The 15,047-nt window shown below is 45.0% G+C and overlaps 1 protein-coding gene across 3 annotated transcripts in view; it reads left to right on the forward strand.

The window, feature by feature from the left end:
- The first annotated feature begins 7,210 nt into the window (after window positions 1–7,210).
- The window catches only part of EVA1C (eva-1 homolog C), a 34,300-nt gene continuing 26,463 nt past the window's right edge, over window positions 7,211–15,047 (forward strand). The window contains exon 1 of one of the 3 annotated variants that reach the window (XM_082754797.1): window positions 7,211–7,598. In XM_082754797.1, coding sequence (XP_082610923.1) covers window positions 7,451–7,598 — 148 coding nt within the window. In that variant the 5' untranslated portion in view covers window positions 7,211–7,450. Of the gene's footprint in view, window positions 7,599–8,630; window positions 8,807–15,047 lie in introns of those variants that run through there. The other 2 variants (XM_082754795.1, XM_082754796.1) reach the window with 2 other exon arrangements.

Raw genomic sequence — 15,047 nt, forward strand, 5'->3', positions numbered from 1 at the left:
AGGCCTGCTCACAGAATGAGACATCAAGCTCAGACAACGTTGCTCTGCCCTGTTGTGCCTGCATGCCTGCATGTTTAACAGATGTAAGCAGTGAATGACTCAAGTATTAATTTCTGAGCTGCCCAATTTTCGGTAAATTGAAATGTACTCCCGTGATTCTTGCCAGATGAACAAGTAATCATATCCAAGATACACATTGCCCCTTTGGCATTTGCTTGTCTGAAAAATAATTCCCAATGCCTCGCAAGAACCTTAGCTCTAGCCCAAGTTTACTGAACAGTTCCAGGTACAAAATTTATCAAGCCAAGTAACCCTTTCCTGCATCAGCCATCATCCAGCTTCTGAAGCCTGTGCTGGCTTGAACAGCATCTCGTGTAACAAGCCTTAGCCCTAGAGTCCTGCCCAATTTGCCTTCGCTTCCCAACTTGAACTTTATTCCTAACTCTAGGAACCTCATTTATTCAATTTTGAAGACCAAATTCGTTTTGTTAGGTTCTCACCACTAGCTTCTTGAAGGTCTATCATCTGGTTTCAGCATAAACTCTCCCATCCTGCTCACCCACCCACCATCTGTAGCCTTTAGTCATGGCTCAGCAACATGCCAGACCTCAAGCTTAAGTTTGTTGTTTTGAACTTACATCATTTCTTAACTCTGCCCTGGTGGACCTTCACTAAACTTGGCCTTATCTCCTGGCCTTCAGCTGCACACTACAAATGAGTGACTATCTCTAAGGGTAGAGCAGGACTGCTGATAGACCCATACCTAAATAGAGCAGTATAGCCCATGCTAATCCCAGACCAGATTTTACCTTTAAAGCCACTGATGTTTGGTTTAGCAGAGCCAGGAACTGCCCCTGCCTGTTATGGTACCACTGCACCGCTACTGCTCTCAGTGCAGGTATCACCTGAAGACCTCACACAACCTGATCCACTACTCCACACTAACTTTGGTCCAGATTGTGGAGGAAATGCAGCATTTTCTTAACACGTTTTTTCCAATAAACAGCCTTCAGCTGATGCACAAATTAATCATAGAAGTAATTCTGAGGAACTGAATCTCATCAAATACCACATTTAAAACTGCAATTCTCAATGTTCTTTCATGGCTTATAGGATTATTTCATAGAAATGTTTATTTCTTTCTTTTTTTTTCTCCCCAAATTTCATGTTCCTGCAAACTTGATGTGAGAAACAGCTGTTTATCAGATCTTCTTGCTTTCCAGCTTGTGAGCTCTGAGCTGTTGGTTCACAGAGGGAGAAATGATGGATGCTGACAGGAGGTTGGGTGTCAGGACCCTTTCCTCAACGCAGCCTCTCAAGAAGGGAACATTCCCAGCACAGCCCAACACCATCACTTCTTCCCCATCTCACGTCCAAATGCAATGTGCCCCACGCTCTCTCTCACCACCCTCACTCAGGGCCAGCTCATGAGCTTGGAGACAGAGAGGTTACAGAGCTGGAATTACAGAAGTTTGGAAACAAGGGGTCTGAGCGGTGCCCCACAATTGGGTACGGACTCAGGAGCCACGTGGGTAGGCTGGGCTGAGGTAATAACCCTCGTGAAACGGCGTTGCAATGCCAATGCCTCTCTGGCATAAGCAGTTACAGCAATTTAGTAAAACCACAACTTCTTCTGCTCTTGAAGCTGAAAAACAAAACGACCCCTCCTTCTCCAGTCTCTTAGTTATTTCAACCACAGCAGCGCTTTTCTGAACAGCTTAATGAGTGCGTTTTAAAACCTGACTAATGACAGTTTATCTTCCCTGCCATTACACCAGAGTCCTATCAATATCAAAGGACCCAATTCGCCTGCGGCGTCAGCAGCACGAGCCTGCATTAGCACCAGGCTTTTGAGCCGGGGCACGGGATGAGTTGAGAATCAGGCTGCTTGCCCAGATGCTGAGGATGAAGGGGAAGACTGGGCAAGAAAGAAAGAGGGCAGAAGAGGGGAAAGGACAGTGGGCAGGCTGGGATTAGATAGTGGAGGTATAGGCTGAAAGCAGCTGCAGATATCTACTGGGGGTGAAGTGAATAAAGCCTTTAGTTCAAGGCACAGAACAGGACCCTGGCTCTACAGGACAGCTGCATCCAGAGGCACAAAAGGGATAGCTTCCATGAACACTGAAAGCCGTACCACCTTCTACTCATGGAATAATATTCAACCACCAGTAGCCTGAGTTAGTGTAACCACAGACACTGAGCATCTCTTCAGAATTTACCATTGAACCCATACGGTTCAGTAAGGAAAAGCCAGCACTCATAAACTCTACAATGCTATTTCCAAATTTCTGTTATTTGCTTCTAATTTTGGGGTGTTCAGTTTGAATTGCTGTGAGGTCTGGATCTCAAAACCATTAACCCTCACTGATTAGGTATTGATAAAGGCTTGTATTTTCTGAAACGCTCCCAATTTAGCATGCCTTTGCATACCTAACTTGAGAGACCTTGAGAACAGATTTTCCAAGGCTTTTGGAAAACCCACCAATTTTTCAGTGCTTTGACATTGATTTTGTGGCTGCAAAAAGCTGCCGTCTTGAATTTCAAGCACACAAAATCATTAGTCATTTTGGAAAATCTTAGCCTAAATACATACTAAAGGAAAAACAGTGACAACAACCAGCTGAAAGGCAGGCTCATAAACCCATAATAAGGCATTTTTGCAAGTAAACAGGCTGATTTCCAAGAATATGGTCCACCCAGCAGCTCTGTCCTAATGTCCTTCCTAAACCGAGAGGCAAGGCATGCAATGTCCTCCAGTCCACATTTTAAGGTCCTTTTTGGGATGTGACCAAGGCTGACTTATATGCTTTAAGATGGCATGGAGAGCAAAGCCAGGACCTTTTCCTTGGTGCACTTATTCCTCCTCCAGCTTAGGTATTTTTTTGTTGTTTCCAGCAGCAAGCTCTGTGGGATGGGACAAGCCTCTCATTTCTTGTCTGTACAAGTGCCCAGCATGCTGGGTGTACTGCTAGAAAAAAGAATCTGCGCACAGGAGAGGTGCCAACAAGACTGGCAGCATGAAGGAGGATGAGGAGCAGTGACCTTTCTGCTGTGTGCGGTGAGGAAGTTGAGATGGAGTTCAGATGGAATGAAACATGAAAAGACTGGTTTTACAAACTTTGTGTGCTTCGTCTCACTGCTCTTTTGTGAAGTGGCCAGGCTCTCTACGGTGCTATGAAAAGTCAGGCCAAGAGCTGACTACGTAGGATGCAACATATGATCACAAAACTCATATCTTGTTAGTTCTCATAACTCCAAGGTGAATCAAAAAAAAAAAAAAAAAAAAAAAAAAAAAAAGTCAGAAAATAGCAAATACTTCCCGTGCTTTGAAATCTGCTGGGTGAAATACTATACTCTGTGTTCATTCGGATTTCTACCTGCATCCATGAAAAAGTTTTTTAACTGCAACATGCAGAATTGATCCTCTCAAGATCAAGTTACTGCACACTTGAAGACCTTGTTAGAACTCAAAACGTGTGGCACCCTGTTAGAGCATCCAAAACACACTTAGAGTTGAACTATACAAAAAGCTTCTCCATCACTATTTTCATGCTTGTATCCATAGAAATAGAGGTTGAATCAGGAAAAATGTGCTATGTTATTTTAAATAATCACCATATAGTGATTACAGTAAAGCATGTGCTTTGTTTTAACGGGTTGGACATTCATTTCCATAGAAACAGAGAGAGGAGAGCAGCCTGCTTGTTTGAACTGTCTTGTAGATTTCATCTCTGTCAGAAAGCAAGAATATAAAGCGTTTAAAAATGTGGGAAAATCCTGGGGTTTTGTACTTAGATTTTTTTTTTTTTTTTTCCCCCAAAAAAAAGCCAAAGAGAGCATAAGTGAACTTTTTTGGAAACTTTATTCAGGGAGGAAAAAAAAAATCAGCTCCCAATAAGTTTACTGGGGAGGAAAGAAGAAAAAGGGGTAGAAAGTATGGTGGGGAAAGGTTATATATGTGATTTTTTTTCCTGAGTTAAAAGCAATTCCAACCCAACAAGTGCTATAATTTCGGTATTGTTCTATAAACCTGTGATTTTTTTTATTTTTTTAATTATCTTTTGCTAAAGGGAAATTTTAGGCCACATAACTCAACTTTCTTCTATTATTTCACATTGTAAGTTTATTTGCTAAGCCATGATACAAGTTTCAAATTGACAGTTTGGCTGAAGTTCAGAGAAAAATGAATAATATGGAGAAAAATGAAGAGCTTAGATTTTTGTTTTGCTCTTGCAAAACTTCCCTGCAACAACAAGGTTCCTGCTTTTTTTTTTTGACACTGTAAAATGATTTCTTTTCTCCCTGAGTTCAAAAGAGAGAAGCTGTTTGAAGCAAGAATGCTATCTAGCCTGGATATAACTTATAATCTTTCATTTGTCTTTGGGGAAAAAATGGTTCTTGCTCCAGTTTCTCATAAGGAAAGGCCAAGACTGGGAGATTCTGTAGTTCTACATGCTGAACGTGTCTGGATTAGTTATGTTGTCTTCCAACTGCTGAGCGTTGCCAGCTTGCAAAAAGTGCTTTCATGGCTATGGCATAGAAACATGTTCCGCACATCAGGATAAATAACGCCTCCTGCCTCTCTACCGTAGTGTTTCACTCTGGTGTCTCTAACCTCACCTTATCAGTTAAGCATGAGAATGGAAAAGTGAGGATTGCAAGAAACACTACACATTTTAGGTGAGTGTTGAATAGCAAAGTATCACCCATTCATGAAAGGGAAGGAAGGAAGGAAGGAAGGAAGGAAGGAAGGAAGGAAGGAAGGAAGGAAGGAAGGAAGGAAGGAAGGAAGGAAGGAAGGAAGGAAGGAAGGAAGGAAGGAAGGAAGGAAGGAAGGAAGGAAGGAAGGAAGATACTCAATGCCCTTTTTCCTGTTTGCTGCAATGTCTGTAAGTTGCTTTCCCCCATAAGGAGGCTCCCCTAAAAGGCAGGCATCTACACAAAGGAGCACCAGGCTGCACCTTTCGTTGTTTTTCAGCCCTGACTGCTTCACCTCCCTGGAGGTTACCTACAGCAGTCTGAGCCTCTCCCAGCTCAGTCATTCCACGTGAACACTGACTTTGTGTTCGGGTTATACCTGCACAGTGCCAAAGCATACCAGGCTCATCCTGCACCACCAGATGGTCTTTTTCTTGCAGCACCACAGGGCTAGAGAAGGCAGTATTATCTCATTGGGAAGAGAAGATTCACAAGTTCTCATTAGGCAAACAACCCTGCAGGATCTTTACTCGGGCAGATTATGACAGGGTAAAGGGGAATGATTATAAACTAAAAGAGGGGAGATTTAGATTAGATATTAGGAGGAAATTCTTCACTCAGAGGGTGGTGAGGCCCTGGCACAGGCTGCCCAGAGAAGCTGTGGATGCCCCATCCCTGGAGGTGTTCAAGGCCAGGCTGGATGGGGCTTTGGGCAACCTGGTCTGGTGGGAGGTGTCCCTGCCCATGGCAGGGGGTTGGGACTGGGTGGGCATTAAGGTCTCTTCCAACCCAACCCATTCCATGATTCTGTGATTCTATGATCTTATGATTCAAAGCTTTTCAAGCATGAGTACAGGATGATGTTTCTCAGTGATTTTTGATGTTTTATATATTTTTCTGCGTTGGTTGTGCTTGTCACAGGTCCTCTGTCTACTCAGAGCCACACATAGTAGATTGAGTTGTAATTATTGACAGCTACGTCCCATAAATTAGTGAGCAATTCAGAGAAAGGGAGGTAAAACACTTCTGATAGAACTGTAGCAGGTAGCCTGAATATAAGTTATCTATATCTCTGTGTTGACTGTATAAGGAGTGAAGATCTGGCATCCTACAGCCATCGGTCATCTAACTTCACTGGTCTGAAGTTACAGGAGATATGTAGCTACGGTAGACATGGCAGAGGCAAGGTTAGGGTAAACAAGTCCACCACAGTCATCTAGGCAGCTTTTTAGAAGATCTGAGTATGGTCCCCAGGTAGTTTCTCTTACAGAGGGGTAACAATATATGCTACTTTTTACATTTCCCTGACATTCGCTTCTGTCTTCAGTGGGAATGACCTGTGATAGAAGCTGCAAGAAGCATCAGATTAAATGCCCTGGTATAGCATAATCAAGGAAAAATAAACTGAGAGAAGTAGAGAGGAGACTCCTGCAATTTTCTTTCTGATATCATGATCAGAAGGCACAGGGTAGCTGGTACAGTTCAGAGGCAAACCCAGTCCACACCTGAAGCAGCTGGAAGGATGAGCATCACACTCCTGATGGAGCTATTGTCCTCTTCCATCTGTGTTTCTGGATGCCATGTCCTGGTTTTCAGCATCTTCTATGCCATTTATTTGAGTTTAGTTAAACGTGAAGGAACGTCTCTGACCTTGGGCAGGTTTGTTTGAAACCTGGTTTGCTCTTATCCGACCAGGACTACGGAAGGGTGAATATACTGTGCACACAATCCTGTTGTTTTCCTGTGTGTGAAGAGGGGGAGGTTGAATAAAATGAATTCCGATGCAGACACGAAGTTCCAGTTGGTCAAAGTTCAGTGCAACTTCTCGGAAGAGGTGCCAAAGTTAAGAAATTGAAATCTGGATGCGATCCAACTTCAGTTGGAGCAGGAGAGGAATGGGTTTAACAGCATCCCTTTGGCCCCATCATCTCTTACCTCCTCACCCGTGTCAAGGAGAAAGCAGAGGAGTGTGAACGTGCACGGCAGGCTGACGGCAGCTAGGTGTTCCCGCCTGCCCACTTTACACCCGAGCACAACCCAAGGGTAGAAAAGGTTTTCATGCCCATTTCCAGTGCTGCTTCTAGGGTCTCTTGCCCTTTAGCCTCGCGTACCTTAATAGGAGCTGCAAATTACGTTTGCAGGTGGCTTAGCAGGTCACACAGCGAATGTGTTTGACCTTCCCGCTGGTTTGCTTTCCAGTCTTACCAAACAGACTCCAGGGAACAACCTGAACCCTCTCAAAGGAACTTGAAGATGTTTTTGCAAGGAGAGCCTTAAGCAACACTAGGCACTTCAAACCCACCTGCGCTGAGCTACGTGGGTCTTAAGGGCTGGGGTGAGGCGGGCACACGGAGAAGGAGAGTTTATTTTACACCATGGAAGAAGGGTGAAAACCGACCGGGAAGCGAGGCGCCCGGGGCGTGAAGGCGGAACGGCGCCCGGCAGCCAAGAGGGAGGCGCCGGGCCCGAGCACTGCCCGGAGAGGGGTGGGGAGAGCCGGGGGAGGGCGGGCGAGGTGCCGCCGGCCCTGAGGCAGCCCGGCCCGCGCGATGCGCGCTGAGGGCAGTGCCGGGCGCGGCGCCGCCGAGGAGCCTGTCCCCTGCCCTTCTCCTTCTCCTTCTCCCTCAGGGGCTGCTCCGCCCTCCTCCTCCTCCTCCTCCTCCTGCTGCTGCTCCCGGGGGCAGCCCCAGGTGGTGGCCGCGCCGGCGGCACCATGTGAGGCGGCGGGGCTGCCGCCGCGCCTCCCGCTGCCATGAGGGGAGGGGACGCGGGGCTGCGCCCACGCCGCCCACAGGTACGGCCCGGCCGGCAGCGGCTGCTCCTGCGGCTGCTGCTGCGCCTCCTCCTCAGCGGCGCCCTCCTCAGCGGCGCCGGGGTGGCGGCGCTCGGAGACTTCGCAGGTAACGGGGAGGGACCGCGGCGTGAGGGAGGGAGGGAGGGAGGGAGGGAGAGGCGGGAAGGCGGGGCGGGAGCGCCCAACGGTCGCCCACCGCCGGCTAACGGTCGCCCACCGCCGGTTAACGGCCCCCGACCCCCCGCTAACGGTCCCCGACCCCCCTGCTAACGGTCCCCTGAGGGGGATAAAAGGGGGCTAAGGGGTCCCCGAGGGCTCTGGCGGGAGGGTGCTCGCTGTGTGCTGTGCCCTCGCCCTTAATGAGCAGAGCAGAACTTTCCCAAAGCCAGCCGGAACAAAGTTAGTATGGGATTAATAACCCAAATGTGCTGTTACACGTGTTAACAGAGTTCACGTTCCTACAGTTCACAAGGCCGGTGATGGTCCTGCAGAAACTAGATCTATTTTCTCAGCAGTAGGAAAACACAGCCTGTGACTTTCTTACTGTGTCAAGCTACGTAAGCCTGAGCATTCCTAAGGAAGCAATCACCAAATGTAAAAACCAGAGTTACGTGCTGAGATAAACTGCGTTCTCCTCTTGGATTCCTTTCAGAAATAAAAGCCTTTTAGGTCGTTTAAATGCTTGCTTTATTTTATTTTTGCCTACCTGCTGGGTTTTAGATGTTAGTTTTGGACTTGCATGTAGTTCTCAAAACAAAAGTTCAGATTTTCCCTTCCAGATAGGCACCGAGTTAAAAAATATCCCTCTAGTTTATCTAAGAAAGTTCCTCTCACAAAAGTCCATTCACATTTAAAATGAAGTTATTCAGATAAGGTTATCCAAGATAGATTTCAGAAGTACAGCTGTATTCAGTATTTCATCGTGCGCTGGACTTTCCCAATAAGCAGAATGACCAAAGATAATTCTCCAACTCAGCCTAGACATCAGCATTAAAAATGTCATGCAGACAATTCGGTAAATAAAATGTAGAAAAGATTAGATTCCAAAACGCTTGCCAATCCCGACTGGGGACGCTTCCAGGCCTGAACAAACGCCGCTCACATTTGCTTTTTACTTTTAACAGAGATGTAATCCGGAATGACAGAAAACACAGAAACGGTGCTGGATACTTTTTTTAAAAAAAGGCATCCAGAACACAGGAGGAAGTTTTTAGCTACTTCAAAAGCAGGGAACCGCAGCAGGTGCTGCAGGCCGGGAGCTGTCAGATGTAAGATGACACCCTGCGATGCCATCCCGAGCCTGCTTAATACCTGGTAAAGGATTGCAACGAGCTCTGCAACGGCAGCTTCGGGCCAAGCCTCTGAAGTTGCTGAATTTCCTTATTTGTTCCACCCCCCTGCAGCAGGAACAGCGACTTGATTTTCATAAGCTCTGCTGAACGTGCGTGGAAACAAATCTGCCCCGTTTAAAGGGGCAGCACCTCCCTGGGGATTGTCCTGAGGGGTGGCAAGAGGGACCTAGCACCCCTGTTTTTTACCGACATCCTACACTTTCACAGTGCTGGGAGGGGGCAGCTCCAACCCCCCTGCTTTACCCTTTCTGAAGGTGAAGCTCCCAGGTGGCAGCCCGCACGTTTCCATGTCGTGTGGTGGCAAAAGCAGCAGAGATCAGGACCGTGAATGTGTTCGGCACCCTTTGATCTCTTACGGGGAAGTTAGGAGCGCACAGAGAACTGGAGGGAAAGCCACTTAAACTTTTCCTTCTCTTCACAGATTGCAGGCTTTTATACTCAGATTATCAGGTGCATACTTTCTTGGGTCATTGCCTTTTCTGCTCTGTGTGTTTCCAGCATCAGATCTCTACCTCTACAGCCCAAGCTCTGTTTCTTTCTCCTTCTCTTTCTCTTCCCCTCACTCTTTCTCCTCATTCTCTCACTCTGGCAGCTTTCTGCAATCCTTCCTAGCCTGCTGTCAGATTGCAGCAACCGTACAACAATCCTTGTTGTTCTCTTCATGTATGCATTAAATTACGCTGGCAATTCTAACCTGCCTGGAGTCCTTCTGTTAATCACAAGACCTACCTGCTGCTGGTAACAGCCCGAATGAGATGACCCCTCTTTGGATTTGTCTGGTATTTTGGAAAGCAAGAGCAGGGAGTAGTGTATGTGGATAGTGAAGGGTTATTATCAGGTTGTGTTTGGTTTTTTTTTTTCAGTATGTGACTTGTATTTATTTCCCCATTTAGTAAACTGTCAACATTTTTTATGGATCACTTCACAGAACAGAAGCAGTGAAACTTTTACAGTATTTGTCCCTCCCTTTTCATAAGAGGCAGGCTGGGAGTAGAATCTCTTCACTTGGCTGTTGCAGGTCAGTTGCCCTGATGGTCTTGTTGTTGCACTTGCTCTCCTAGGACACAGAGCTGCAGGTTCTTGTATGTTTCTCAGTCTGGCTTTTAACTATGGGAAGGTGTTGTGTTGTGTTTTGTTTTGTTTTCTTGGCAACATTTCTCCACTGTGTGGTAATGTTTTATGAATTGGGATGTGAATTGGTATTTCCTAGGGAGAAAAATGTTCTGAAACAGGACTCCAGCAGCAGAGTTCTCCATCTAACCGTGTGAGGAGGACTCTGTCAGTAAGCAAAGTTAGTTTCTCCTTGGTAACAGGAGGTATCTGAGGTAAAGCAATGTTGATAGACACGGAACTTAAAGATCCACGTAATCCATTCTTCTCCAGCAACTTGGTGGCAGCACAGGACGTATGGATATTGTATTGGTTGTTGAAAGTGAAGGTTTGCCCTCAGGTCTGCAGTTCTCTAAATGATTAATTTTTTAAAGCATGTATGCCAAGGTTTGTTACTGGTAGCTGAAGGTTTGGAGTGGGAGGAAGAGGCAGGGGGGTCAGAGAGATGGAGAAATCCCAATTCTTTCCTCATGCATACTGGTTTGAGCTGCAAAATTTTCTGCCTCTTATGACTCCTCTTCAAAGGACATCTAAAATCTTTTTTTCACCAAAATATTTAGTCATGTGGAAAAAAAAGGTGAACAGCTGTTTTACCTCCTTGCTTTCTCCTCTGCCTCCTCTCTCCCAGCGACCTTGGGCACAGGCCTTCTTGCTTGAACGGCCCTCCTTCACTCGGTTCGTCCCTCAGTCTCTCCTTCTGTACCTCAGTCCCAGCCAGGTTTTCTGGGCAGCTCTCAAGAAACGTGTCTGTAACCAAAGATCAGAAATGAAGTAACCGTGTGATTGCAGGGCTGGGCTGAAGAATGACTTTTGGGAGGTGAACAGAAAAAGTGGCGCGCTGTTTAGGTGGAACCTTTTAACCTCTGTGCACACGTGTCAACTTTTCTTTCATTTTCCAGAAAGTTCAGACAGAGCTAGGCATTACTTTAACTTCATGGGCTTGATCTTCTGACCCAATAATAGGGAACAAATGGATCTAATGAAAAAGCAAACCAGTTCACCCAAGAAATATAATCTGGTCTTGTGGCCTTTCTCCATTAAAAGTTTCCATTAAGTTCCGTGGCATTTACCCATCCCAGATTCCCCCAGGCAAAAGGAAAGCAAACAAATGCTTCGAGCAAATGCTGTGTGTGTAATAACGTGGCAGGATCAATCAAGACCAACCGCAATGATGCAGAGAGGTTCTTTGTTGGCTTTGTGCTGGTCAGATAAAGTCCTGTACAAATTTTCTGGAGCCAGTTCTGTTGACTCATTGTGGCAAGTGGAGCTTGTCTTTCCACCAGGATATTTGATGAGGTGCTAAAAGGAGTGATGTCGATGATGCATCTTCTTGATACTGGCTTGCAAATGCCAAACACAAATTTTGGTTGCTTTGCTTAAAGGGAACATTTCGTTTTAGAAACACGTTTCATTTCAGTAACGTGGGAGTTAAATCTTTAAGTCTGGTTTAAGGTTTCTCAGTGTGTAGTGGATTTGGATCTGTGAAACAGGTCTGTGTCAGAAATGAGAACCAAGGTTTTGTTCTAGGCTCATCTCTGCAGTTCTAGATGCTTTCCCGAGGAAGTGTAGCTTATGAAATCCTATTTTATATGTGGCCTAGTGTTTAGTTTTTGTTGAATTTTGTTGAATTTTTGTTGAATTTTGTTGAAAAATGTAGTTTTGATCATCCTTGTTGAAGCTTTGGCCCTATTAAATTCCTACACATTATGTGAGCGTAAGCAGCTGGGCCCTGCTGGCTTCCCCAAGAAAGGATGCTGCTCCAGAAGCTCTCTGAAAGCAAGTTAAAGCTTAGCTTGATGCTCTCCACCTCCCTCGCCACCGCTCCCAACAGACTTTGGGAAATCCAGGTATGAGACACAAACCTATAGGAAACCTGACTTCCTGAGCTCCACCGCTCAGGGATGGACATGTTGGAGTCTGTCTTTCAGATTCTTTCAGCTCTGGGGCAGGAGCTGTCTTCATTCATCACCGTGCAGACTGCTGGCACTTGACACATCATGTGTTATTTCTATTCAAAATAAACAGCAGGGTTTAGCTCCTCCTGCCTTCCTATTCTATCCGCTACCGATACCCTTCTCAGCAAGGCAGAGCTTCCAGGCACTCTCGGCTTTATTAGAGAAAGTGGTTACAGACCTATTCCAGACAAATGCTCTTATTTTGTTGGAAGTGTCCCCAGACAGAGCAGTCACTGTCTGACCACTCACCAGAAGTCTGCTGTCTTCCAGCTATAATCTGCAACTAAAACTGAAATATTTTGGTATATAACCAAACACAGAGAAAATAGTGTCTTAAAGGGAGCTGAAGAGCAGAAGGAAGTGTGGTTGTGCCTTATTTGTTCGGCATTGGTGAGTCATTTCATCTGAATTTTCTATGCATTTTAAGAGTTTTGTTTCAAAGGTCTATTGTGTGGCTTCTGGCAACAAATTAAATACCAGTGCTGTTTGGGTCTTAATTTAGAATTAATTTAAAAACATCACTCATAATATAAGACCTGACTGAAAGCCTATGGAGGTCACTGGAAGGATTCCCAAGAATTTCACTGGGCTTTGGATGAGGGTCGTAACCCACAAATATCTGTTTATTTTTCCTCATTGTATTTACTCTTGGATGGGAAGGCAAGCATTCATTTTTCAGAATCGTTGTACAGTTTGGGACATTTTTTTTAGGTTAAAACTGGGTTGGGAAAAAAGAAATGTTGCTGTAAAGAAAATCATCAAGCTCTGAGGATAGAGGGTTGTAGGGTTTTGGTTTGGGTTGTGTTTTCATTTCTGTTTTTTGCTTTTCTGGCTTGGACCTGATAAACTATAAGCTCTCCTAACACTGCAGATGCAAGCTGCCAGAGGATGGACTTAGTGATTCAACACGCAATTTCCCTGGGCTCTAATTTATCCTATTCCCTGTAATCTGATTTTTCAAGTGTCACATATCAATGGGAATGCATTAAATGGGAGTTTGACTGACTCAGGGTTCAGTTTGCAAATTGAATTTTCTTTTTATGAGGGGCTGGCAATGAACATACTCCCCCACCTCCCAAGTTTGCATGGAAATTCAAGTTCATAAATTCAAGTTTTCAAAGAAGTATTTTCCCCTAGTCCCTAGGGTACTTTTACTTTTAGTCTTTGGGAAGATCATAACTTTTCTGTCTCGTGGGCATGGTGATTGACTCATTCTGTCTCCACAATGAAGTTGCAACCTGCTGAGCCTTTCTCTTGTTACTTCTTGTTCATGGCACTAGAAGAAGCTACTCCATCTCCAATGAAAAGGAGTTTTTTTTTGTTGGTGGAGTTGGTGATTTTTTGTTTTCTTTCTTTCCTTCTGTCTTTCTTTCTGTCTTTCTGCAGAAAAGAACCTCACAGTCTTCCTTAGAAGTCTTTTATCTCTTGTCAGTATCACTGGATAGGAGGGAGAAAATCTTCCTTTTCTGCTGTGATATTTCCATATTAAAGTCACAAGACAAGTATCTGTCCCTCTGGAATAGCTGGGAGAAGTATAGTTGACTGTAGCATGCGGTTTAATACAGCCCCAAATCTTCAGAGAATGATAACAGTTTACCCCTTCCTAGCACCTACGTTGCTTGTTAAGGAACTCCTGGATGCTTTTACCCAGGCCTGCCAAGTGTTTTATGCTGCCCTTCCTATCAATTTGGTGTACAGCCACAGAAGTGTGTGTGAATGTAAGGAGAGAGAAGGAGGGAAGGAAACTAGGAAAAAAAAGAGCAAGTGAGGGGGAGAAAGGAAATGAGTAGGGATCTCTGATTTCCTCAGAGAGCCATTTGGATATAAAGAAAGTAAGCATCACTCCTCGGTGACAACACAAGGGAATATGAAATTGTCCATCTGAAGGAAACAGAGAACAGCTGTGGGAGGACATGCGAGAGAGAACAGTCAGCTGGCCTGTGAGTGCAAGAGTCATGGGTTTTCCCAGTCTGAAAAAATTTCTTACACGTAACTGCAAGTCCAAGCTGAGTGGCCTGGATGCAAAGATGTTATGGGCTACCTGCAGAAACAATGCCCGTTTGGCATAACCAGAAAAGCTGCAGGAGGTCTGCACTTCCTTCATGATATCTTTATTTGTTTATTTTATTTTCTAAAAAGAGCTCATGGCTTAGACTTTTATGTGTGCTGTTACTCACTGAATAAACCCTGTTCACATAGTTGAGTTTAAACTCAATGAGTTCTTAGGCGGAATTGCCTTCTTGTTACCTGAATCCCTTCTTTGGCCTAAGTGAAATCAAACCCTTGCTTAATTTGACCCTCAGATTTAGCAGACAGAGGGAGTTATGATCAATAAGATGGTTACGACCCATGAGTTCCGATTACGGGGGAGAAAATATAAACAAAATCATTTCCTTAGTAAAGCGCACGCATGTTTTTAAAACAGTTCATGGAGAACATGACTGAGCTCTCCATCACTAATGCCTGCTTTGATTGCCACGCTATCCCAAAAGCGTTTTCACTTTTAACTTAAGGATTTTCTTGCTGAAGTCTTAATCCCCCATCTGTCATTAAGGCCAGTGAAAACAAGTTGCCCCATTAGCAGCAGGCTGATTAGCTCTCCAGTATGTGTGCGCCGGCTCTTCAGCAGCCAGTTTGAATTGAAAGTGAGAGCTCTTCCTTTGGCCTGTTAGCTCAGGCTAATTTCATGAAACTTGTGGCAACTTTATTTCTGTGATTCCTCTACCCCCCTAGGTTTGAATCTGGCCACTGAGCTCAACAGCTGTTAAGGGAATGGCAGATGGACAGAGCAAGATCTCCTAAGTTTTATCTCCTTGAGGAATGGTTTATTGAAAACTCACGGGGTCTGATTTTAAGAAAAGTTAGAGCTTTGGAAGCTCTGAACCCAAACTAGACATTTGGAAATTGAAAGCTTTTAAATGGTCACTAGCTTATCACAGGAATGAGACTACCATGAGTTTTTCCAAGCGAGCATCTGCCCCCACATCAAAAAGGTTTCAGTAACATCAAAAATAAAATTATGGAAAAATTATTTTTCTAGCCTGGCAGACCAGTTTCTGATGTCATCACCCACAGTGCAAGCAAAAGGATGAAGATGTTGGGATAGCAGTCACTGGCAAGGAGTGTGAGTGTTGAGAA

Source organism: Aythya marila (assembly GCF_965140915.1).
Source record: "Aythya marila genome assembly, chromosome: 1".
Taxonomy (NCBI): domain Eukaryota; kingdom Metazoa; phylum Chordata; class Aves; order Anseriformes; family Anatidae; genus Aythya; species Aythya marila.